This window comes from Lycorma delicatula, chromosome 6, assembly GCF_047948215.1.
Source record: "Lycorma delicatula isolate Av1 chromosome 6, ASM4794821v1, whole genome shotgun sequence".
Classification (NCBI taxonomy): domain Eukaryota; kingdom Metazoa; phylum Arthropoda; class Insecta; order Hemiptera; family Fulgoridae; genus Lycorma; species Lycorma delicatula.
In genome coordinates, this window is record NC_134460.1 from 150,447,333 (window position 1) to 150,471,707 (window position 24,375).

General features: G+C 32.0%; 1 protein-coding gene across 1 annotated transcript in view; it reads left to right on the forward strand.

Annotated features, from left to right (window-relative positions):
- Window positions 1-24,375, forward strand: part of LOC142326377 (uncharacterized) — a 699,229-nt gene that overhangs the window by 555,733 nt on the left and 119,121 nt on the right. The window contains exon 3 of the mRNA XM_075368833.1: window positions 8,107-8,345. Within this exon, the coding sequence (XP_075224948.1) occupies window positions 8,107-8,345 (239 nt within the window). The remainder of the gene's footprint in view (window positions 1-8,106; window positions 8,346-24,375) is intronic.

A 24,375-nucleotide genomic window follows, 5' to 3' on the forward strand; every position in this document is an offset into this window, starting at 1 on the left:
GTTTCGGGTACTCGTACACTGGAACCAATATTTTTTGACGGGACTGTCAATAAACACGTTTACCTGACAATCTTCAAAGAATTCTATGCTCAATTAACTGATAATGAAAAAGAATATAGCTTCTTCGGAGCAACATGTCACACGTTAAACGTTTCACTGAATCCCGTTGATGCAGCTTTCACAAATAAACGAGCTGTCGGCAAAGAACGGTGCCCTCCACGTTCTCCAGAGTTGTCTGTTTGCAATTTTTTCCTTTGGGGCTACTTAAAGGAGAGAGTTTATGCATCTAATTCCCACAATACTTATGAACTGAACGTGAACATTCAACGAGAAATCAATGCAATTGACAACAACGTTTTGCGTCAGACGACTCTCAATATGATCAGTCGAGCACATAAGTGCATCAATGCCCAGGATGGTCATTTTGAACATCTTTTGTAACAATAAGGTAAATAAATGCAACATTTAAATCACGTCTAATGTTTTTCTTATTTAATTTATCCGTTTCATTCATAAAATTCGTTTCAATATAACCTAGAGATTCTACAGCGGTTACGTTATGGGTTCGGTTTTATGTTGCTCACTCTGTGTACAGCCTATGTCACTTCCGCCCTAACGTAATGATTCCAATGCGAGTTATACATCTAAATCGGTTTAGCCCTTGAGTTGCTTCGTTGGAAAAAACAATATACATACATACAAACACACTAATACATTTCACTTCATTCGTCTAGCCTCGCACGAGGTGCTCGCATCACCTTACCGCTCTAGCCTCACATGTCCGCACGGGAAGCCCGTTATTATTTAATTTTATTTTATGTAAATTTAATTCTATTATTTTTTTTAATATCATTCATTCTGTCGATTCGAATAATTCATTTTTAACCCGGCTTACACAGTTCACTAATTCAATTCATTAAAGTTTTTGCTTCAATCGGCAAATCTTCACTACTACATACACATTAATAAATAAATAAATATATATGTATACACAAATTTATGTAACCTGTCACACTCTCGATAACATAAGGATTCCAACGCAGGGTCATACATTTAAATCGGTTCAGTCTTTGAGCTTCTACGGAGGAACAAACATACACCTTAAATACATCACTCTCCTTTTTGGAATTTGATCGGCATGGCATTTTTTAAATTGTTTTACTGCAAGTTCAAATCTTAATCTCCTCCTAATGAATTGATTTGGATGATTTTGTTTTTTATTTTGTTTGGGAATTTTACTCTTATGGTCTTTTAAACTTTTTCCACGTGACTTAAGCGGAAAATATTTGTAAACGAAAACTTAGTTGTCTTGTCAAAGGTAAATTTGTGATATTTTCATTTTCAATGTATTTTCTTGAAAAAAATTAATGAAAGTTGATTGAAAACAGAGTAAAAAATTTATTTCAACCGCATTACAGAAAGTCTTATTTACATAGGAAACAATTTCTTTTATTACTTCCTCGTACGAAGTAAAGGAAGTATTGCGATCGCGAAAAATTTCAGATTTCAACCCATTTTTGACCATCCCTGAATCCATTTTGACTTGTTTCGGCATTACGTCTGTACGTAAGTACATAACTCGATACCTCGCATAACTCAAAAACGATTAGCCGTAGTATGTTGAAATTTTGGATTTAGGAATGTTGTAACATCTATTTGTGCACTCCCCCTTTTGATTGCAATCGACTGAAGCAAAGGTGTCCAAAAATTCCAAACTTAAAAAAAAATAGGATTTGGATTTTTTCTTAACTGCAGTAATAAGCCCTCATTGAGAGATTTTCAACGATATATCACAAGTGGTACTTATTTTCTTGGTTCCCCCGTTATAATCAAATAAAATGTTAATTAATGAAATATTTGGATCTTACAAGTGGAAGGCACATCGATTGGAATCAGTCTTCATTTCCTTTTTTTTCAACTTTTTTAATTTAAATATATTGATTTATTAATAATTATTAACCTCTGATTTTTTAAAAAACATTAACGGTAAATAATAATTCAATAATAACAACAAAAAAATATCAAAATTTATTAATGAAATAAAATTTTATAAGCTTTTCATTTAAAAAAAAATGTGTATATGTAATTTAATAGGCGTACAAGGAAGTCATGTGGTGTCGATATCAATTTTTTTTTAATTGGTCAACGTAGTTTTTTTTTACAAATTTTGCATAAAAATTCCATCTTTTATCATCTTTTCTTTGACAAATTGCAAAAGGGAACTAGGCATTTTTCAAAATTGAAATCTTTAAATATATTCAAACATTTGTTTTATTTAATTTTTTCTATTACGATTTTATATTATACAATGAAAATTGAAAGTGGTCTTTACAGAGATACATATGATAATGTCACCGTACAGAATAGTCGTTGTTAAATTAGTTTTCTTTTGGAAAACTCGGATCTGTTTCATTTTTATTGATTTTAACGTAACGCGACCACGTTGTTAAAAAAGTCTTTCTGCTCCTGTTACTCAAACCGGATAAATGTAATTTACTGAATATATTATGCCGTAAGCATGAAACTGAAGTAGATATACTTTTTAATGAGTAACGTTTTTCTGGTCATTTTAACTTAGGCCTAAGCTGAAAAAAATTGCTAAAATATTTAATTTCCTGTTAATATATTCAGTAAATGCTTTTTTTTCCCAGGTCACTCCTAATTTTAATTCGTTTCATGTATTTTTGATATAAAATCTATCTGTAATAATTTGTAAACTAGTTCTACTTTAAAAAAAATCTAGTTCCATCTTTATTAACTAGAAAACTAACTTTATGTTTTGTTTTTATTCTCTAATTTGACGATATGCTGTACACTTGTTTATTTTTAATATATCTTATCTTTATGTTTTTCGGTGTTTACATCTGATACAGTTTAATCCTGTACCCAAAAATTAGAGGCAGAAATAATAATAATGAATTTAAATTTTCAAGCTCGACTGGCCTGTTTGATCACCTTTTATCCGGGTGGGGCAAACCCGTTCGTGAGTTTCTTTATTTGCTTTTTACATTAAAAATTAACTTTTTTTTATATTATCTGACTAAAATAGAAAAATAATGTAGTAGATTCTATTATGTAATCCATAAAAAACCAGTTTTAGGCGAATACTTCTTTTTTTTTACTGTAGGTGAAATTCCATTCAAATGTTTATTATTATATTTATGAATGAATTTATTAGTTTCTTAAAGAAAAAAATGTGTGTATGTGTTTTATAAAGAAGCATATCTTTTTTTAACGTTAAAATAGTAAAAGTTCAAAGAAAGTTTTTTTTTCACAAAAGGTTCTTTTAATTTGACCTCTCTTCTCATTCGTTTGTTTCAGTATATTTAATTATTTTCAGTTATTTATGATTGCTTTTCTTTTCTTTTTTATTTTTAACATATATTTTTTAGAGATATTGCATAAAAATTATTCTGTTTAGGGTTTATTTTTTTTTTTGTCTTCAATCATTTAACTGGTTTGATACAGCTCTCCAAGATTCCTTATATGTTGACAATCGTTTAGCTTTCTTAAATGGGGTTTTGATAATTCAAAAATTCACTTTGAAACCATTTCATTATTTCGATGTAAAAAAAAGCTGACAACACAGTTGTAGGACTTTACCGTCACGCGCGCACACATGCAACACTTAATTTAGCACGTCATTGCTACATTAGTGCTCCTTGAGGTGACAGGGGGTACTATTGACGCAGTATACCCGCTTAGCCATTATCTTAGAGCACAATTTGGGGTGAGCATTCGATTTTGCGAAAACATTTTTTCAAATATTATTATTTTTTAATCGTTAACAAACGCGCCTAAGAAAAGTAAGACCTTAATTAGGCGAAAATTGGAGATACTAAGGAAGATCTTTCTCTACAGCCTCACCCCCTTGACCTTTTAAGTTGAAAATTTAATGGCATCAATGCCCCAGATATAGAAGTAATCTGCCCGAGTTTGGTGAAAATCGGTCCAGTAGTTCTTGAGATATAAGGTGATTTAGAAAACACACACGATCATTACCATTCGGAAAATATCCATCCGGTCTTCTAGTTTCGTTAGGTGTCAACGCCAAGATACGGTGAAAACCACAATTGCCCAAATTTGACGGATTACAATACTTGTACAGCTTTACCTCTGCTATAACGGTAAACGGGAAAGTAATATTACACCTTGAATATGTACAAAATAATTCTTTTTGTTCTTAAATTCACAAGTATTAAACCTGAGGTGTGTTTTCTTAAAACTATTTAAGATGTATAATTTCAAATTTCAGTAGTTTTTTCTTTAATAACACGAATTTTAGGTTTTCATAAAGAGAATGGTTTAAAAAAATTAGAAGAAAAATTGTATATATATTCATATAAAAAATTTAAAATGATTATATTTCTTAAAAGAATGAATTTTAAAGACCGTATATTTTTTAATTATTTGATAAAAACTAGCTAAATTATATACTAGTACCTTGTATAATATTTAATATAACTATTTATATACCACTAAATTGATAAAGGCAAATCCGTACCGTTATGAAATTTTATTGATTTCAATACACAATGTATTATGAATTTGATTCGTGAAACGTGTAGTTACAAAATTGCATTGACCTTAAAAAAATCTTTCGTACTTTAATCATATTGATGTTTACAGGTAACCTGGCATATAAAACACGATAGATTTCCCTGATGTACGGGATTATAAAATGGCACAACCTGTATACGCCATTGTGACCTTTTAACTTGTATAATTAATGAAAACATTCATTATACGTGGATGTCTATTCATTTAAAATAAAATAATAACGATAAAAACCTTTTATGATCGAAGTATTCAATTTGTATTTTCCTTCTTTTATATAAAATTTAATTCGATTACATTTTTTCAGCCCTTAATTCTTTCTTAGTTTTTTTAATTTATATTTTCAATTTATCGCTCAATAGTTCCTATAAAAGAATCGTAATATCATTTTAATATAATTCTACAATTAAAAGAGTTTTTCTTTCCTATATTTTTACGTTAATTTAGTTAAGTATAATAAAGAAGGGAACAAATAAGTGGGTGCCACCATCTGTTAAATGTTTCCGGTAACATAACTTTTAATTTTCATCGCTACAATAATGTATAAAGAATTATGTTGCTTCTTACTGTGTAGATGTCGTTGATATTGTTTATAACATACAAGTGTTAGTAGTTTTATTTTTTCTTTGTCTACTGATAATTATGTTTATTTCTCAAATTGCTTATAATATAGCTCGTTTATATTGACGGTCTTAAATCAATTACCGTGTAATGAAATTGGTATTTTGTAGCCCCAGTAAAATACAGACTCTCTACTTAAGTTCAATGCAGTATAAAAGAGATTATCACGAAGTTCTTCCAGGTTTTTCATAATCTATTTTACTCCTGAAAATAATGGAAAAAGTTCACATAAACGTAACTTCTAAAATAAATCAATGCGCAAGGTGGATTTTTTTGCTTCTTGTACTTCGGGGTTTGCAGATAAGTTAAAATTTATTATCATTAGTGTAACGGATTGGCGTTCAGCATTAACGTTTCCCTTCTCGTAAGACTAGTTGACAGTTTTACGCCTAGTAGGATCATGTATATATTTACGCTAATGCGCCCTCGATACTATCGCCAGTCCACAATTTTACTGTTTGTTTCTAATTAATGACATAGGGCCAAAATATCAGCAAATGATATTTTATAGAGTGCAAGAACTCAATGTTCGTGTGCATTAACAACATAAAGATTAATCTCCTTACCGATTAGTTGCTAATTTTATGCGAGTGTTTAAGGATGTTTTTAATTCCTTAGTAGAGAGTGGCCCAAAATTTCGTAAATTCTTTGAACCTTTACTATTTTTTATTTGGCCCGGTATCATTTTCGAGACATCTTCGAATCATTGGTAGTAAAAAATTAGGGATTATCTGACATTCAAAAATTTCACTATTTGTTGTCTGCACTTCGTGGGGAAGCGCATGGGTTAATAAAAAACATTCCTATCACTGATGCAAATTTAAAAAATGCTTATCGGATCATTTGTGAGAGATGCAATAACAAAAGAATTATAGTCACAAGTCACGTTAAATCGCTATTGAATTTACCTTCAGCCATCCGTTGTCCTTCATTGTTTACCTTCAGCGATCCATTGTCACGGCGCTCAGGTCAGCCCAGGCGAATCCCGGAGCCGACTCAGGAACTCCTCGCGACCTTCCGGGGCCAAGGGGCCTACCCCATGGCCGTAGAGCTCACTTCGGTCGTCATTCCCATCTACCCGAGAGGGCTCCATCCCTTGGTCCTCCAAGGAGGGTATATTATCCTCACGGTTGTGAGAATAATACTGATAAACAATAATTACAGTATTCATGTTCTATAGACACCTGAAGAGGAACTAGATTACAAAAGCTAGAGCAATAGTAACTACGGTAACTAAAGTACACACACCTTTGACGATGAAAAATTCATAACTGATTTCTTTGCCGGAGTAACAGAAATATGATAACGAAGTAAAAAGATTAATATATTTTTCCTTAATGCATATTTTTAAGTCACAATTTCAGCCTCCTTGGGGGCGAAGAAATAATGAATATTTTCAATATCTTAACCTTCAAGGGAGCTAGGGCCTCAGTCGATGGCTTAAAACCTTCCCTGGAAAACTAATGTATCCTGCAAATTTTAAAATAATAGGTCGGTTGATAATAGACAAACACACAAAATTTATGTGTATATACGAGTTTATACATTTTTGAATAACCGTGATCCGTTAGATCAAGAGTGTACCTACCTGATGCCTCCAAAATTTAGCCTTCAACCTCCTAACAAATAACCCGTTTGAATTTTGAAAATAGGACGAATAGGATATAAGAGCACCCCATTGCATCTCCCAAAACAGCTCCCCAGAGGCACCCCTTTGTTCCCGGCTGGTGGTGATGATCGGTCTAGCCTCCCACGAGGTTCTCACCACTCTATTCTCAATGCAGTCCGCAGGGGAAGCCCGTTATTGTTAAACAGATTTAAAAAAAAAAAATTATTCATTCGATTGAATCGAATCATTCAGTTCAAACCCAGCTCTCACAGTGATAGAGACTCACAGTTCACAATTCATTAATTCTCAGTTAATTAAAGTTTGTGGTTCAACACAAAAATCTCTACTACTACATATATATATATATATATATATATATATATATATATATATATTCGAGATGAAATATATATAAAAATCTTCTCAGTTATGCCAAGAAACACGGGTAAAAATTTGGCTGCGATTGATCGAGCAATTTTTTTGTTTATTCTAACTAAACAAAAACCTCTGTAAGCAAAATTCCTCTGTATGCAATAGATAGAGGAAAAATTTAAATATAAATTTTATTAATTAATGATAATTGTCAATTTATTATTCATTTTTACTTCTTAATTGTAAATTTTTCTCATTATCGCAGGTAAAATACGTTAACATGTCTTTTGTGTACTTTAATATATGATACAAAAATTTGTAAAAGATAAATAAATAATTTAACGATTCACAAATCTATATATCATTCGTACATATAAATAATGTTTTAACAAAAATATTTCATTCTCGAGTTTGACAAGAAGTAATCCTTTTGTTTTATAATCGACCGCATTAATAGTATTTATATAATAACTCTAGCTAAATTGCACGCCGTTACATTTGTTTATAAGCGCTGTAAACTTATTCCCGAACAATCTGTAATAAATCTGTTTAATAATCTGTAATAAATTTCAACAAAATTTATAGGAAGATATTTCCGTTTATTATCTGCCATCTAGGAAAAATGATATTTTTTGATATGCATAATTTCCTAATTTTTATAATTACTTCATTTCATAATCGGTTTAATGTAAAAAATTAATTTGTAGAAGGTAAAAAAATAATCCGATTTCTTATATTCCTAAATAAAATGTTTATCATTTTTGCTACTAGTTTTAAAAATGAGTTAGAAATTACATCTTGGTGAAACCTAAAATATTTGTACTTCTGTAACTTATTTTTATTATATCAGGATCTTGGTACGTTTATATTTATGTTAATGTGTTGTTTTAAAAATGATTTTATTTTAATCTTATAAAAATTAATGTACGTATCATTTTTTTTTTCAGAGGAATCGTCAATAGATCTAAGTGAAGCGTTAAAACATAGCATGCGAATGTCGCGGGAAATAACTTGTAAAGTTCCTCGACCAAAAGTTATTAAGGTGGCCGATCACTATCCGGGTACCGGGAAACATTACGTTCCAGCGTGTACAGTATTGCACCAATGCAACGAAGATTCAGGTTGTTGTACCGATACTCAAAAATGTGCTCCTAAGAAAACGCAGCAAGTTGTGTTATACTTTTATGTAAGTAATAATGTTTTACCAAATTTATTTTATTATTTGATTTGTAACTTAATAGGTTTTATATTGTAATAGGCCTGTTTGGAACCAGAAGAACTCACTTCCTTACTAGCCAACACCCGACCTTGGCTGTCGAGCCATTTCGCGAAGCGCTGACCAATATCGACGAGCTTCTGTGAAGTCCGGGCTCTCATCCAGCGGGGTGTGGTCCAGGGCCGGATATTCTCTCAGATGAACAGCATCCATTGTCCCGCAACCGCATATCTGACACTCAGGAGACGGCAGCACATGGATGCGGTGAAGGTGACAAGCGAGATATTCGCCAGTCTTTAGTTGGAAGGCAGCTACGCCGACAGCACGTGGTAGGCAGGGGTTGATAGGACCGTCAGTGATCGAAGTCTTCCATCTCCTACCCGCAGCCGTCTGGGAGAGGCACTGTTCGTTCCATCTGTCTACCACCGCGTCGACCAGTGCCTTGGATGAACGCAGGGACTCGGGGCAACTAGGTTGGGGTAGAGTCGTTCCTAACTTGGCCAGTTTATCGGCCTCCTCATTTCCATGTATGTTGACATGACTGGGTATCACTGAAACATCAGTGTCAACCCGCGATTTCTCAGGCTTTCCAGTCTTCTTCTACACTCAACCGTCCTCCGGCAGTCCGTTTGGGTGTTGCGCGATAGATTATGTATGGCGGCTTGGGAGTTGACAAAAAACATTGCTTTCAAAGTGAAAACTACCTTATTTAATTCGGCCGCAACGGCGTGCATTGCTCCAACTTCGCCATCATAGTTGCTGAGGGCGGCATCTACGGCTATATTCCCTAGAAAAGACGGCAGTAGTACCCAACTCCTCGTTTTCCACTGTCTGAAATTGAAATCCGTTAGTGTAGACGTGAATCCATTCGTCCTCCAGAAATTCCTCGTGGATGGTTTGTAGGGCTAACTGCTTCAATTCATATTGTACGGAGGCGTATTTCGGTGTCGAATGGTCTTCGTGTTTTTAGCGTGCTCGATGTTGAAGAAGTCCTGGCTCGTGCACAGGGGTGCCGTGTCCACGGGAGGAATATCATATTTCCTTATAAGTTTGGAACCAAAGGTTAGCTACACAACTTCAAAAATTTTGAGCGATAATACTTTTTTTGATATATACACTTAGAGATGTGAGGAATCAGTCGATCTTTTAGTTAGCGATTCTTGCGGTATTTTCGTATCACAAATTGAAGTCGTTTAAAATGTCATACATTTCTCTCGAAATCCGCATGTTCATACTTTATAATTTACCTTTAATAAAATACTCGGTGAATTAATCGCTTAATATGTTTCTTTCAAATTTTCGTATCCATTCATCGTTTGTATGTATATAAGGCATATAAAGATTATGCATTATTTTTTTGCAATTAATTATAAAAAAAATTATGTTACTCGTAAAAATTTACAAAGTTTAGTTTACGAGCAAGGTGAATTGTTGGACCGCTGGGAGATATGAAGAATATCAATACAAGCGCACGCTGAACACGAGTGTGCTGTTCAGCGAATATGAGTTTTCCGTTACCGTTGCAAAATTGTTTTTTGTGTTTTTTTTAATGCTATTTAAAAATAAGTAATAGACATAAGTTATTAATGAAACGTAAAGAAGTATATAAATTTTTTTCAAATAATGAAAACAAGTTTTTATCCTTTTATTGAATACTAGCTGCAGGGCGTGCCGTAGGCACGCCTCCGCTGCTAGGCCGTCCGAGCGGGTTGCCCTGGTGGGCGGCGTCTCTGAATGAGATTATTAGGTTCTCAAATAGTAATAGGTTAATAGGTACCATGAATTGTAAAAATATTTTTTTTTGAATGAAAAAATTGATGTAACGAAAGTTAAATTAGAAATTTAACTCTAGAAATTGATTCTAACGAATCGGTATTTTACGCTAGTGGTCGGTACACTCCGGTACCTACTAACCGTTGTAGTTCTTTATACTATGAAGAAAAACAATCACATAAATAAATAAAAAATATGTAAAAAAATTTTAAAACACCACTCTTAAATTAAGCGCACTAAAGGTAAAAAATAATTTTAGGAAGGTATCTCAGAATGAAGTTAAAAACAAGCTTTGATGGTGATATGTAAGTTTATGTGAAATCATAGCTTCAAATGAAAAATTTTATGGTTTTGCCAATTTTTTCATGTGGGTGATGAATGGCTTAAAGAGTGGGGTGCCGCCGTTAACCCACTCTTTAAGTGAAAAAAAAACCTTTTAATATATTTTTTATTTTCTACTATTTAGTGCATTTAAAATTAGTTTTTTTTTTTAAGTAATATATCTTTTATTTTGTACTTTTTAGTTTTCATAATTTTATATTTTACAGCTGCGCTAGCGCACAGGTGTGAACGTATTTAGCGAAACATCGGATTGGTACGTTTTACGGTGGGTGAATGCAGTCAAACATAGGGCAAAACCAAATTTTCCCAAAACTTCGGTATTTCGCATATGTATCGATATATATGCGGTATATCTGTATATAATAATATAAAAAGTATACACTTGACCACCTCAAGACATGTACTAACGAATTGGGATTATCCGCTAGCGATCAGTATATTCCGGTGCTAAGCTAAGGGCTACGCGTGCGCCCACACACACACACACACACACACACACACAAATGCCGTTTAGTAGGGTTGAGTTATCGTTTAAAACTATTATATAAACAGTTTACATTTAAATATCTTTGTACTTTTTCGGATCCGACAGCTAATTTATTATTTTTTTTAACAAATACAAAATACAGCTCTTTTTTCAGTCATTAAACAGAAACAAATTCACTAATATGTTGAAGCATTACTTCAAAAAGATCTTCATTTCTGTATGTATGTATCCTTAAAAATTCATGTAAATAGGAATCCATTAATTTTATGCATGTTTCTTTTTCCTTTTTATTTCGTTGTTCGGCACACATCCACAAATTGTCAATATTTTGTGTAAGTGCGCCCCTGTCTTACGATCGACAAAATTCTCAGAATGGTTCGCGTTCAGGTGTTGAAAGATGTAGTCTTCGGAGTGAGAAATTTAGTCGTAAGATTTCCGTTTATCAGATATAATTATCGAACCTTTTTCGATACAAGCGTTAATTATAATTACTAAAGGGTCTTTCGTACGATCCGGAACGTCATACGTAAAACACTATTTCGTTTCTCTACAGATTCCACAGAATTTTTCTATTGTATTTTCGTTTTGAGAAGGAAGATTCGTCGATCTTCACTGTCATGGCGGAACGCCGAATTTTATCGTGTTTTTCAGTAGGTTATCTGTAGAAACCTCAAGCAAACAGTTCTTTCCCAGACCTGGGTGGTTGGCTAGATCGCTCTCATGGCGAATTAGATTACCACACAACGCAATTCATATCGGGACATGGTGCGTTTGAACAATACCTACATAGGTTTGGCAGGACAGAGTCACCCATCTGCTGTTACTGCGATGCGGTTGACGATGCCGAACACACTATTTTCGTGTGCAGACGATGGGAGGAACATCGTATAAATGCAGGACTGATGCATACCCACCGGAGCAGTTCTCGGAGTAGCTCTTGGCTACGTCCGGAAACTGGCATAATTTTGCTATATTTGCAAGAGCAGTACTCAGAAGACGATGAAAGACGATTGGGATACTGAGGGTTGTAGTTTATAGCAGGGCTGGGCGGACAGCCCCATTCCTGAGGGCTCACATGCCCTCGTGTGTGGGTTCCCGTGATAGAGCGGGGACTCCTGGGGTCCGTTAGATGTGAGTGAATGAAAAGACCGCGACCCGGCCGGCGGTGTGGGTTCCCGGATACGCTTTGGCGGCTTCGGCTCCTGCGCCGTCGGTTTGAGGCTGGCGAGAGGAAAGACCGAGACCCGGTCTCCGGCGGGCGGCTGGGACCATAGCCGGGCCTGGTTTCTTCCGTCGGAGATTAGAGGCAGGCAATTAAAAGATCCGGAAAGGATACGTCCCCGAGTCGAGTATACTTAATTGGATTTCCGGCTCGGGGATGTAGGGAAAAAAAAAGGCAAACAGTTCTTCCGATCAGCGATACTTTCAGTTAGCGCGTTCAATTCTTTGAAACAGAATTTAGTCGCGTAATCGTTAACCCGGCATTAAATAAACAAAATAACTTTTTTAATTGCCGCCTTCTAATCTGCATCTCTTTTTACATGTATATTTTGGCGACATGATCGCACAACCGATGAATACTGTTTGCATTGTAATTTAATTTAATTTCGTGTTTTTTTTTTTTTTTTTTTTTTTTTTACAATAAATTACAGCGTATAATATATTTCTTGCAGAAATATTAACTGGTATTTCAGGACTATTAACATCTCGAACGATTAAAGCAAAAGTGAACGGAGTCATTCTATTCAGCGATAAAATAACATGACAATTTTAAAAAGCGAAATTAAAAACAAAGAAAATACTAATAACTCTTTATAACTTGTAAATTTGCTACCGACTTCAAGAAGTTTAAGTTATTTTTACTAAGGTTTGAAGCAGCTTTATTATTTATTTGTTTTGTATCTTGTTTGTTTTTCATCTCATAAATGATATAAATTTTGTTTTTATTTTTTGTATAGCTTTAGAATTTCGTTAAATAAATCTTTCATTACAGACGGTAATTTTATTTTAATGGTAATTCTATGTTATATTTTTGCTCAAGCGATATCAATACTGACAGTATCCTCAATAAAGTGATAAATAATTTTATTTGATGTATATTTCACGCTTGTAAAATATTATCGTCTTATCCGATCAGAATTATCGTTTATAAGAAATGCATTTCTATTGTTTTAATGAGTAGGCGTTAACAATACCGCGCGATATCTGATTGTGAACATGAATCTACTTCGAACAAAGCAACGCTGGAGATAAAAAATGGTTCTTATACGGTTGTAATAGGCGGGTGAAGTAAGTAATTATTAAATTGTGTAACTTCAATTTTGCACCTTTTGTTTTTCCACTAGAAATTGAAGGAGAGTGTATCACGATAAAAGAAAGATGTGATACTTAGAAAAACGTTCATAAAACTCAGGATTAAAAAATAAATAAAAAACAAACGCATCACAAAATGTATTTATTAAAGTCATTTATTAAATTTCTTTATAAATAAGTCATTACACCGATAAGAATTTTACCTTGTTTCAGTAACATATTTTTTTTAAGTTAAAGTTCGATAATTTGTTTAGAATTACCGTTTTCACTTCCTGACCTAAATTTTTTTCTTTATTAATATTTTGTTTCCAAATGTGCGTAATCAAGAGTGAACAGGCTTATCGATCTTTATAAAGAGAATTTTTAAAGGAGGTAACAAAATATATTACGTCAACTCATACGAAGTCTGTTCAGAAAATAACCGAACATTTTTAATTACGCGCTAACGGAGATATTTAGTGACGTGCGGTCGGCAGCATCGTATTCCGCATAGCATTCTCTGTAACCTAAGGTTCTTGGGTTGTTGATATCTCGTTTACTTTTCGTGTTGTTATTTACCGTGTTTAAGAACGGGTAGTAGCGATTTTTGTAATGTGCGATTTTCGGGAGCGACGTAATATTTTGCGTGAAACCGGGGAAAATGTTCACAGAAACGTTTCAAATTTTAAACAAACTTACGGAGATGATGCTCTGAGTCGTACGAAGGGTGAGAAATGGTTTTCACGATTTAAAAGCGGTCTTCATTCGATCGAAGGTAACCCTCGACTAGGAAGGTTTTCGACTTCAACCGATGACACCTGCGTTCAAAAAATGAACGATCTGGTGCGTTAAAATCGCCGATCGACTGTCAGAGAACTTTCAGAAGAGGTTAGCGTCTCCAACGGATCATGTCCTGACATTTTGACTGAAAAATTAAAAAAAAAATTGAAAAAATTCAAAAGCGGGAACTTCTGTATCACAGTCCGTAGTTTAATTATAGTATATGGTATCATGTGCGCGGTAAAATGATCGCTGTGTTTATATTTTCAAGTCTTTTGTTTTAACAAAAATTTAATTAAATTTATTTATTGATCGACACTTACATTGATTTCAGTTAAAATGGGGAAGATGATTTTGGTTGTAACAGGAAATGATCGTGATATATTTATACCAAAAACGCTAGTTAATTAAAATATCAATTATATTTATATTTTCAAACTAGGTTATCAATTTTACAAATATTTTACGAAACTGATTTACATTCAAAAACTTAAGGAAGTAATAAAATTGATCGAAATCTGAGCTGACACTTAAAAACATCATCTGAATGGAATTTTATATATAAATTTACATGTCTCAGTATTTTTTTTTATGTAAATTCTACGGTATAGATATATCTTTTTCTAAAAAAAATTCGTGACGTGTGATGAATGTTATGCGTAATTAACACGCGCTACTTAATTTTTTTTTTAATAATTATGTCAAAAATTTTTTACATTCCAAATGTTTTTTCTTTTTTTGTTTGTTTTTTGAATTAATTTAGTATGCTAAATTTCTCGTTTACATCGATTTTCATCTATTCTCTACGCGATAAAATCTTTAGATAAAAGATTAGCATACTGTAAAAGTTATAATGGATTTTTTTCTTAATATTCTTTTTAAATCGCTAATTAAAAACGTTATAGAATTTTAATTAATTTGGCTACCTTTATTTCGTACAACTAAAGATTAACGGGAAAGAAAGATGCTGTTATAGTTTTTTTTTTCAAACAAATGATAGCAAGATTTGTTGTATGTTAGCTTTTTATTATACGTTTACTCTTTGATGTTTCCTCTGCGTTTATCAACAGTTGACTTATTCTTGTTGTCTTCTTATACATCTATACTGTTATACTGGTATGTTAAAAGTCTTGCGTTCAACGTCTATTATTGTTTGTAAAGTTTATTGCTATTGTCTGAAAAATATCTTTAGTGTGCTCTTTATGTTACGATAAAGGGCTTTAATTTTTGTGCGAGTAGAGTCGACAGTTTTCATTTATGTAAAACCTTTTTTCTTTAAAAAAAATTATAAAAATTGTGTACCAATTTATGAAATAAGTTACAAAAAAAAAAATTGATGATAAATTGTTATTGAAATAAGTTGAAAAAAAAATTTGTTTAAATTGTTTTCTAAAAATCTAAAACTGAACGGTCATTTTGATTATTAAATATTTATTTTAAGTAGATAGCTAGGAAAATTATATGAAAATAATAATAATAATAAACGAATAATATTAATAAATTAAATTAAAATAAGAAGTAATAAATATTGGTAGAAAAACAATGCTTCCAAAATATTGTTGTTTTCTCCAACAAGTTTTCCAGCTGCTGACGGGTCTAGGTGTGTGTGTGTGTGTGTGTGTGTGTGTGTGTGTGTGTGTGTGTGTGTGTGTGTGTGTGTGTGTGTGTGTGTGTGTGTGTGTGTGTGTGTGTGTGTGTGTGTGTGTGTGTGTGTGTGTGTGTGTGTGTGTGTGTGTGTGTGTGTGTTAGGCAAGTGCAATTACTGCTACCGGCTTGCCAGATTTGACGTAGCTGCAGTGTAAGTGTAAATGTACTGGTAAACATGCATTTTGGAACAGATCGATCATTCCTGAGACGTGTGGTTAATTGAAACCCAACTACCGGAAAAGAACACCGGAAATCACAATCATTATACCCACAAATATAAAAACAATTATTTGTAATCTAAATACTTATGTTAGAAATACAACTTTATTACTTCTTCGGTTATTTTAATTTATTTATTTAATCTTTTTTTTAAATGTATATTAGAGTCGTTTATAAAGTTCCCGACTTAAAGAAAATACAAGATTTTCCAGAAATTTGATTTTTATTTTTCAACATAGTCACTTTTTAAATCGATACATGTAGATCAGAGTTTCCTTTAACTTTTTTCAGAGCTGCGTGTACAAAAATCAAATGTAGCTAAAAAAAACAAATTATTCAAAAATTAATTTGTGCAAAATTTGTTATTGTTATTATAATATTAATATGTTATTATTATTCATAATGTATGAATTATACAACACATTCATATATATATATATACGAAAACAGTTAGGTAACTTGGTAACTTATTTTACTTTTAACATTTTTTTTTTTTTAACTTATTAAACTTTTTGTCTTCTGTCTTTCATAGAAATTCATTCTTTGTAAAGTTCGTTCGTTTGTATTTATTTCTTGACCGTTGGCTAAACGTAATTTATTCTCTTAAGGTCACACAAGAGTTCATTTTCGAATCTATTTCGGTAATTTTTTTTATGGAATTCGTAACGGAAAGTCCATGTTCGCAGTCAGCGCTGGATTCTTGAAAAGTTCCCATAATGTTATATAGAAAGGAAAGGTTAGATAGAAAATTCAGAGTTACTTTGGATAAAGATTAATATATCGCCAAAAGTCTTGAAGAATCCTAGTTTATTTTTCTGTAGAGTTATAAATTTCAATTTCGAATATTTTATTATATCAACGTTTTTATTTGCCATAAATTCTGAATAACTTTTTGGAAAGCTGAATTATATCTTGCTTTCCGAAATCAAAATTGTTTCCTAAATGTATAATATCATTATCAAATGCTTGCCCATCTTTTAATTCTTCATTTGGAAATACGCTCTCTAAGTGATTTTACCCTTAAAAATCGAATTATAGCTGATGAATCTATATCATTTATCTATATCTTTTTGAAGTTCCGATAATATTTCTCTTATAGTGTCACTCCAAAAGATTTCGTGTTCTTAATATTGAGTTTTTAGTTTGTTAATTATAATTTTTACACACCGCTGATCATCAATAACTGTTAAATCACTTTTTTGTTAATATTTGAATGAGGATGTAACCTCGTCTAATACTTTCAGAACAAATATTGCTACTCAATATTGTGAATCGGTCAGAATTTTTTCACAATATCTACAAATGGGGTTGTTGCATTCTGTAATCTGACTTTTACAATATTCAAAGTATCGTGTACCAACTGCGAAATACCTGGATAACTATGCAATAAACGGTTTTTTGTTTAACGGTTTAAATGATGTAACATCATGCTCTAACACTTTGGTTAATTCTTTAAAATTTATCTTTTTGTTGCTAGATCGATGAACATTGTGTACACAGTTGTAATCAAATTTTCTATATCCTGCATAATAGATATATTTTTCCATGCGTCATCTAATCCTAAATGTTCCCTATGCGCTACTCAGTGTTGTTCAGTTAAATGTGATATTTCTCTTTTGAGAATTGTTGCTACCCTATTTTTCTTCCCGAGTATAACACTGCTTCCATAACTTGTAAAGATTAAAATTTTTTGTGCGATGAACTGCCGATAACTGAATAGAATGTTTTTATTGTGAATAGTAGTTTTAAACTACCGTAAAAAAATTACGGTGTAAGCTACTCCGTAGTCTTGACTAAACCGGTCATCGAGTACATCTTACATATTTACAATAGATAATTGTGTAGGTACGTGGGAAATAAATTTCTGCGTGCAATTTACTGTTATAACTTTAAAATGATTGCGCGGCCGCACATCTTTGAGGGAACTACGATTTAGACCTACGACTTTCTGACTTTTTATTATTCTTACTAAGATGCGATTTATCCAACTCTGCTAAGTAAGCGGTTGTCTCAGTTTTCACCTCTCATTGTTTGAGGTGAATCTTCGTCCGGCGAGTTACTTATTCAGGTTTGGGAACAAAAAGTAATCTTTGGAATCCAAATACGGCGATTGTGGAAGCGATTCGAAAAGCTGCCTAAAACCGTCCAAATTCTATTCCAGATATTTGAAATAAAATACGACTCAAATCAGATTTCCTTTCTATTTGGTGTGTGTAAATCTATAATTTAAAAGGAAAAAAATAATTTCGTAACAAGATTTTATCGTTTTATTCCTATACGGATGATTATTTTATTTATTAATATGAAAATTTTATCACTTTGTTAAATTAAATTTAAAATATAGATTACGATACAAAATTATTTTCCTTTGTTTAAAGTAAAAGGAAGCCGGTTGTAAGAGATCAGTTATACAAGGAAAGGACAATTATAAGAAGTAGAAAACAGAAAGTGAGATTTACCACAGAAAATCAATAGTTTTTAAAATGATATTTTAATTAAGAACAGGTAAGTAAAACGGGTACCCCATCGAATTTTAATATTCGTTTTTCCTGACTTTTATTGACTTTTTCTGACCAATTTAGTAAAAATTTGTTGACTTTCATTCTGTTATGTCCCTGCCGCTTACTCTGCAAAATACATACATATTTTATTTTTTTGTAGCCTCTACCATCCCCATAGCTGCCCGACTCACGCCTTTTTTATTATTATTTATTACATTCATTTTTAAAGTTTATTTCTTAATGATTTTTTTACTAATTACATTTAAAATTTTTCTATTTGTTATGATAAATAGTTTCAGTAAATTACACTGCAAAGTACAAAAAAAAGCAATAATACTTAAGTTTGTTGCATAAAAATAAACGTCACGGTAACTAAAATTAACACAGATAAGAAATAAAAACTAAAGCAATTTTTAAAAATAATTGGATCGCATCTAACATTCTTTAAATATTTCTCATAAAAAAGCCTACATTATTTTGGAAAGTAAACAAAAAACAACATTTAATAACTTGGTTTACATAAAAATGCTAAGAAACACAAATTTCAATTTAACAAAGAATATCTGTACGATCACAACTTAAACGAAAACTAAAAATTAATACAGATAAGAAAACCTTATTTTGTATCAAATACAAACATTATTAACATTTACTTGAAAAATATTTTGTCATTATGATTCTAACCTATACCAAAAAATTAAAAAAATAATCATGAGATCTTATTACATACGTATTATTATGAACGTATAAAACAAAGGGAAACTTTTTTTCATTATATTAAGTTCCTAATGGTTTGCCCCTATCTAAAGTTTAATTTTGGCGGCTATCTGTTCTTCAGTCAAGATTGTAGCTCTCAACTTTTTCCTTTCTTCTTCAATTAAAATTTTTGCTGGCATTTTCCTTATAGGTCTCAGTTCTATTCTTCTTGAAAGAAGTTTTGTCTTCTAGAGCTTCATTGTAGTGAGCATTTTGTTTTTGTAATGAAAAGATTCTCCTTGCCTCCAGCATCTATAATCGCATAAAAACCTTTCATTGATAGATTATTGTCTCTTCGTGCAAATTCTCAACAAGAAGAGATTTGTTAATGGAAAAGCCACCTCTAAAAATGCAATTCTCTAAAATATTTTGCAATTTTCCCTGACGTTTTCTAGTTTTTCTAAGAATTCCTGATTTTTCTAAGTTTATATTTCCTGACCTTTCCTGCCTGTGGGAACCATGTTAAATGTTTTTATTTCTGCGTAAAAAATTCTAGTTATTTAAAATTGCGAACTTCGAAGACTGTAGAATAAAAGATGATAACGTTAATTAAATTTGTTTGCGGTATTATTTTATTTTTATGCTTTATAATTTTGTTATCTACTACGCAGAACGTAGATAAATTCCATTTTAGTATTATTTTTATATTCTATTTTTACATAGATAAAATTTACAAGATTTTTTTCTTTAAATTAGATTAAGGTAATAAAATAGAAACTTTTAACTGAAAGTTACGAATATTTATGTGTTTTCAAAAAAATAATTTTCCATATAATAAAATAATTTGGGATAAAAACCGGTTTTTCCTGTTGACCTATATATTTATCGCTTAAACTTAAAATAATTAATGAACATATGAAGTAACAAAAGTCGTAAATTGTTTAAATTTATCTCGCTAAATCCTGGATACATGTTAAATATATTTTTAATTTCCTATGGATTTTTTCTTCTCCTTTTTCAAAATACCGTGAGTTGTTTTTAACATTCGTTTCTATGAATCGATATGAAACGAAAAGAAGTTTGGTTTACTTATTCGATGTGTTATAAAATCTTATAACTTACCATTTTATCTGAAATTTTTACAAGAAAAAAAGTTGTGAAGATTGACCAGAGCAGAATGTTGTGTATATACATTTTAAATAGTAGAAAAGAATAAGTAAGAAACACGTTGCGAACGAATCGTGACATAGCCTAATGGACTGACATTAAGCACTACTTGACTAGAGAACTATTTCATCAACCCACACACATACAAGTCTTTTTTTAACTCATGCGGAGTCCTTAATGAAGAATGCGCTTTGTAACTTTTATTAGTTAGTAGACGTATTTGTATGTTGTAAATCGTAAGATTTACTTTAAAACTGATCCGTTTTCATTATACAGTACCTTTTCTCGTAGAAATTAATTTATTTTTAATAATTTTTTTATTGCAATAAAATCTGTAAATTTCAGAAACTTCTCAAGGATGAATATTTTTGTTTTGATTTTTATTGAAAATAAACCTTACAAGAATATATATATATATATATCCCTGAACGTTGTGATCAATATTGATTTTAGAAAATAAAATATTTTTACTGAAGTTTTTTACTTCACTTTTGTCGTAATTGTTTAGGATGTATGAATGACATCTTACTTATTGAAGAAGGATTAAAATGTCATATAGGACAAGTGTGTAATCTGCTTTAGAGTGATTTTTTTATATTATTTTTTAACGGGACATTAAGATCTGAGTGGACGTCGTAAGATGATCATGTGAAAGGGGGCGATGCATCACTTATTCTCAAATTTGCTTGATAAAATGTTTAATAAAAGTGTTTAATTTTCGTTGATAAGTTGGTTTTTCGTCGTCTTCCTCCCAGAACACTATTCTGTATCGATATGCCGTTCCTCCCAAATACAGACAATATTCAACCTTACAAGTGACACCATTAATGAATACCATTAATTTCAGAGAAAGCAACTAAAAACCGATAATACTTGCATCTCAGATGTTGTACAATCCAGTACAGCCAGGACGTTAGTTTAAAGTAGTTTAAACGTATGAAATGTGCCGACCTCCTTGGCGTGAGTGATAGCGTCTCGGCCTTTCATCCAGAGGTTCCGGGTTCGAATCCCGGTGAGACATGGAATTTGAATATACACGCTACAAATCATACATCTCATTCTCTGAAGCAATCAATACCTAACGGTAATATTTATTTTATCAATCGTTTTATTTATTTTGTGTGTTTTTTTTTTTAACTTTAAAATCCGGAAAAGTTTCATCAAATTTTGTTTTTTGGGTTTTTTAGGCGTCAAAACATTAAAATCCGGTGAAAACCGCATATGCCCAAATTGAACCGGTTACAATGCTTTACTATCTAGAGCTGTAGGTCTGTTATAGCGCTATCTAGAAACTAATATGGCGCGGAATTTGTTATAAAAAAGAAAACGTTGCCGTCAATTTGTGACTATGATAAGGTATATAGTAATGACTAATTTTTTTAAGATGATATTTATATAAATCTACTTTTAACCCTGGTTCTTACGTTAATCGACTGCTATGCATAGAGATTGTAATTTTATTTTACTATTGTTGTTCTTTGTTAACCCTTCATTATTTTATATAGGCAGTCACTGTAACTTTTATTTCTTTAATAAATTCCATAATTTTTTATTCTTTACTTTGCACTTAAAATATAAATTACTAAATGAAATTGTTTTTTATATATTCGTATGTTTAAACACAATTTTTTTTCTATCGGTAAGTATAACGTTTTACTAACCGGTAAATTAATATACAAAGTACTTTTATAGGCGAAGCTGTATAATAAAATACTCGTACACATTATTTTAACGGTGATGCAAGTAGCAAATTGCATTCGGATTGTAAAAGAAAATACATTATCCTGTTGTATATTAACTTCAATGACTTAACGTTAGTACTGTGTTTTGCCTTCCCGTCCGGTTTCTCAAATGCTCGATTAATTCTTTATGCTACCGCGCGCTCGTGGAATAACATATCGGTTTAACATAGCTCAGCTAGCACCCTTTGCGATGCAATTATACTTGAATTCATGTACGCATGCTTATCTCAAGATCGTGAAGCAGGTTTTTAAAACAAACGTCTATCGGTATTTTCTATTCGCTTCATTCTAAAAGCTTCTTTCTCTCTTAATGCTACTAGATGATACATCTTGTTCAGATATGTTGAAATAAAGGTATAATTGACTACCGGCTGAAATAAAAGTATTTATCGATTAAACATTTTTTATCAATTTATCCATTAATTTTGCCGTCATGATAATCTGGATTTATGTGTAAACCAATCTTTAATTTTACTGAAATACAGTAACACTGTTTAACCGGACTCCATTCAACCGGATGTCCGGATTATCCGGACCGATTTCGGGAAAGGTATTTAAAATTTTCCAAAATGAAATATGTATTACAGTAATACTGTAGTATGTTGTAAATTAAAATCTTTTAAATAAATTAAATTTAAAAAATACAGAATTAGGCCTACTGTATAATGTATCTATTTTATTGGCAGTTAGTTTGTATCACAGTTTTTACGATCTGTAGTACTTATTATAACTATTTACGTATTCGGTTTTAGATTACTCATTGGCTGCTTACTGTAAACATTCATTTACTTTTTCTGAGGATAGAGTTGTACGATATTTTCCTTCAGTACTTGTTATAATGACTCTCGCGCCGAAAATGTTTGTTTTCAAACATGACCATCCTGCCATCGCTGTATCACTCATTCTGAGAATAGGGTGACGCATTGTTAATGAATATATATAGGCTTATGCACTCTGTCGTGGCCACTATCACAACGGAAAAAAATAGTCAGCTGCATGAAATTTTATTTATGTGGTTTACCCGAGAAAGGGAGCATGAGGTTCTATATCATGTGTAGTTTTACAATCTAAGGCTTTAATTTTAAATGACAAGTTAGGTGGTGATCCGTCATTCACAGCAAGTTCAGGTTGGTCAGATAGGTGGAAGGATCGCCACGAAATACGGTAGCTCAGTGTATCAGGGGAGAGTTTACCCGGGGATCATGCTGCTAGCGAAAATTATAAAACGACGTTTTCGAAATTTATAAAAGAAGTAAATTTATCTGAGATTTTCAGTGCGATGAGACGGGATTATTTTTTGTAATTCTACCTAAAAAAAAAACTCTGGCTTCAAAACTGGACTTTGCTTGCCGCTCAAGTTTACAAACTATAAAGTTTGTAAGCATAAGGTAACAATTCTTTTATGTAGTAATGCGTCAGGCAAGTTGAAATTCCCACTTCTTGTCACAGTAAAATCGGCAGAACCTTCAGCACTGAAGAATATTAGTAATTTGAATGCATTTCCATGCGAATGCAGCAAAAAAATTACGATGCACAAAATTCACAATCGATGCATAGTGCACAAAAATCAGCATATCTTGCGAAATATTTAAAGAATGATTTTCTTCATTCTTCGTCCCTGAAGCGAGGAGATTTCTAAAACAAGACAAGCTACCACAGAAAGCTGTATTTTTTATCTACAATGCTCCCTGTCATCCAGATGCTGATGACTTGAGAGTCGGTGACATTTTTGTAAAATTTTTAGCCGCACAAACGACAGCACTCATACAACCTTTAAACCGAGGTGTAATAGAAGCCTTCAAACGACATTACAAAAAAAAAATAGTTACAAAAGTTATTGAAAGAAATAGTGAGGAAGAAATATTTTAGATTTAAACACTGACTGAGACGACTGCTGAAATAAACAAAAGTTCCTTAAAACAATTTATTAAGAAGACTTATTTAGAAGATTCATGTGCTGTCGAAGATGAAGACGTAGCTGAATGTGCTACGTAAATGATGTAGATCACCAGCGTCTAAACGATGATGATATCTTGTTAGCGTGTTCTTCAAATTCACATCCCGATATCGGAAACACAGAAGACAGTTCAGGTAACGAATTCCTCAAGGAAGAAACGCAAGTGATCTCTCACGAAGAAGCTATAGATATACTTGGAAAGCTGATGTATTTTGAAAATCAAAATTTAATGTCTGTCCATCAACTGCTTACCCTAAAGTTTTTTACAAGATCGAGCAGCAAATAACCGAGCATCATTATTAAAGCAAAAAACTAGGCAGGATTTTTTTTGAAGGTAAATAAATAAACGTTGATGTAACTGTAAGTGAAGTTTGAATTTGTATTTCACATATTGTAT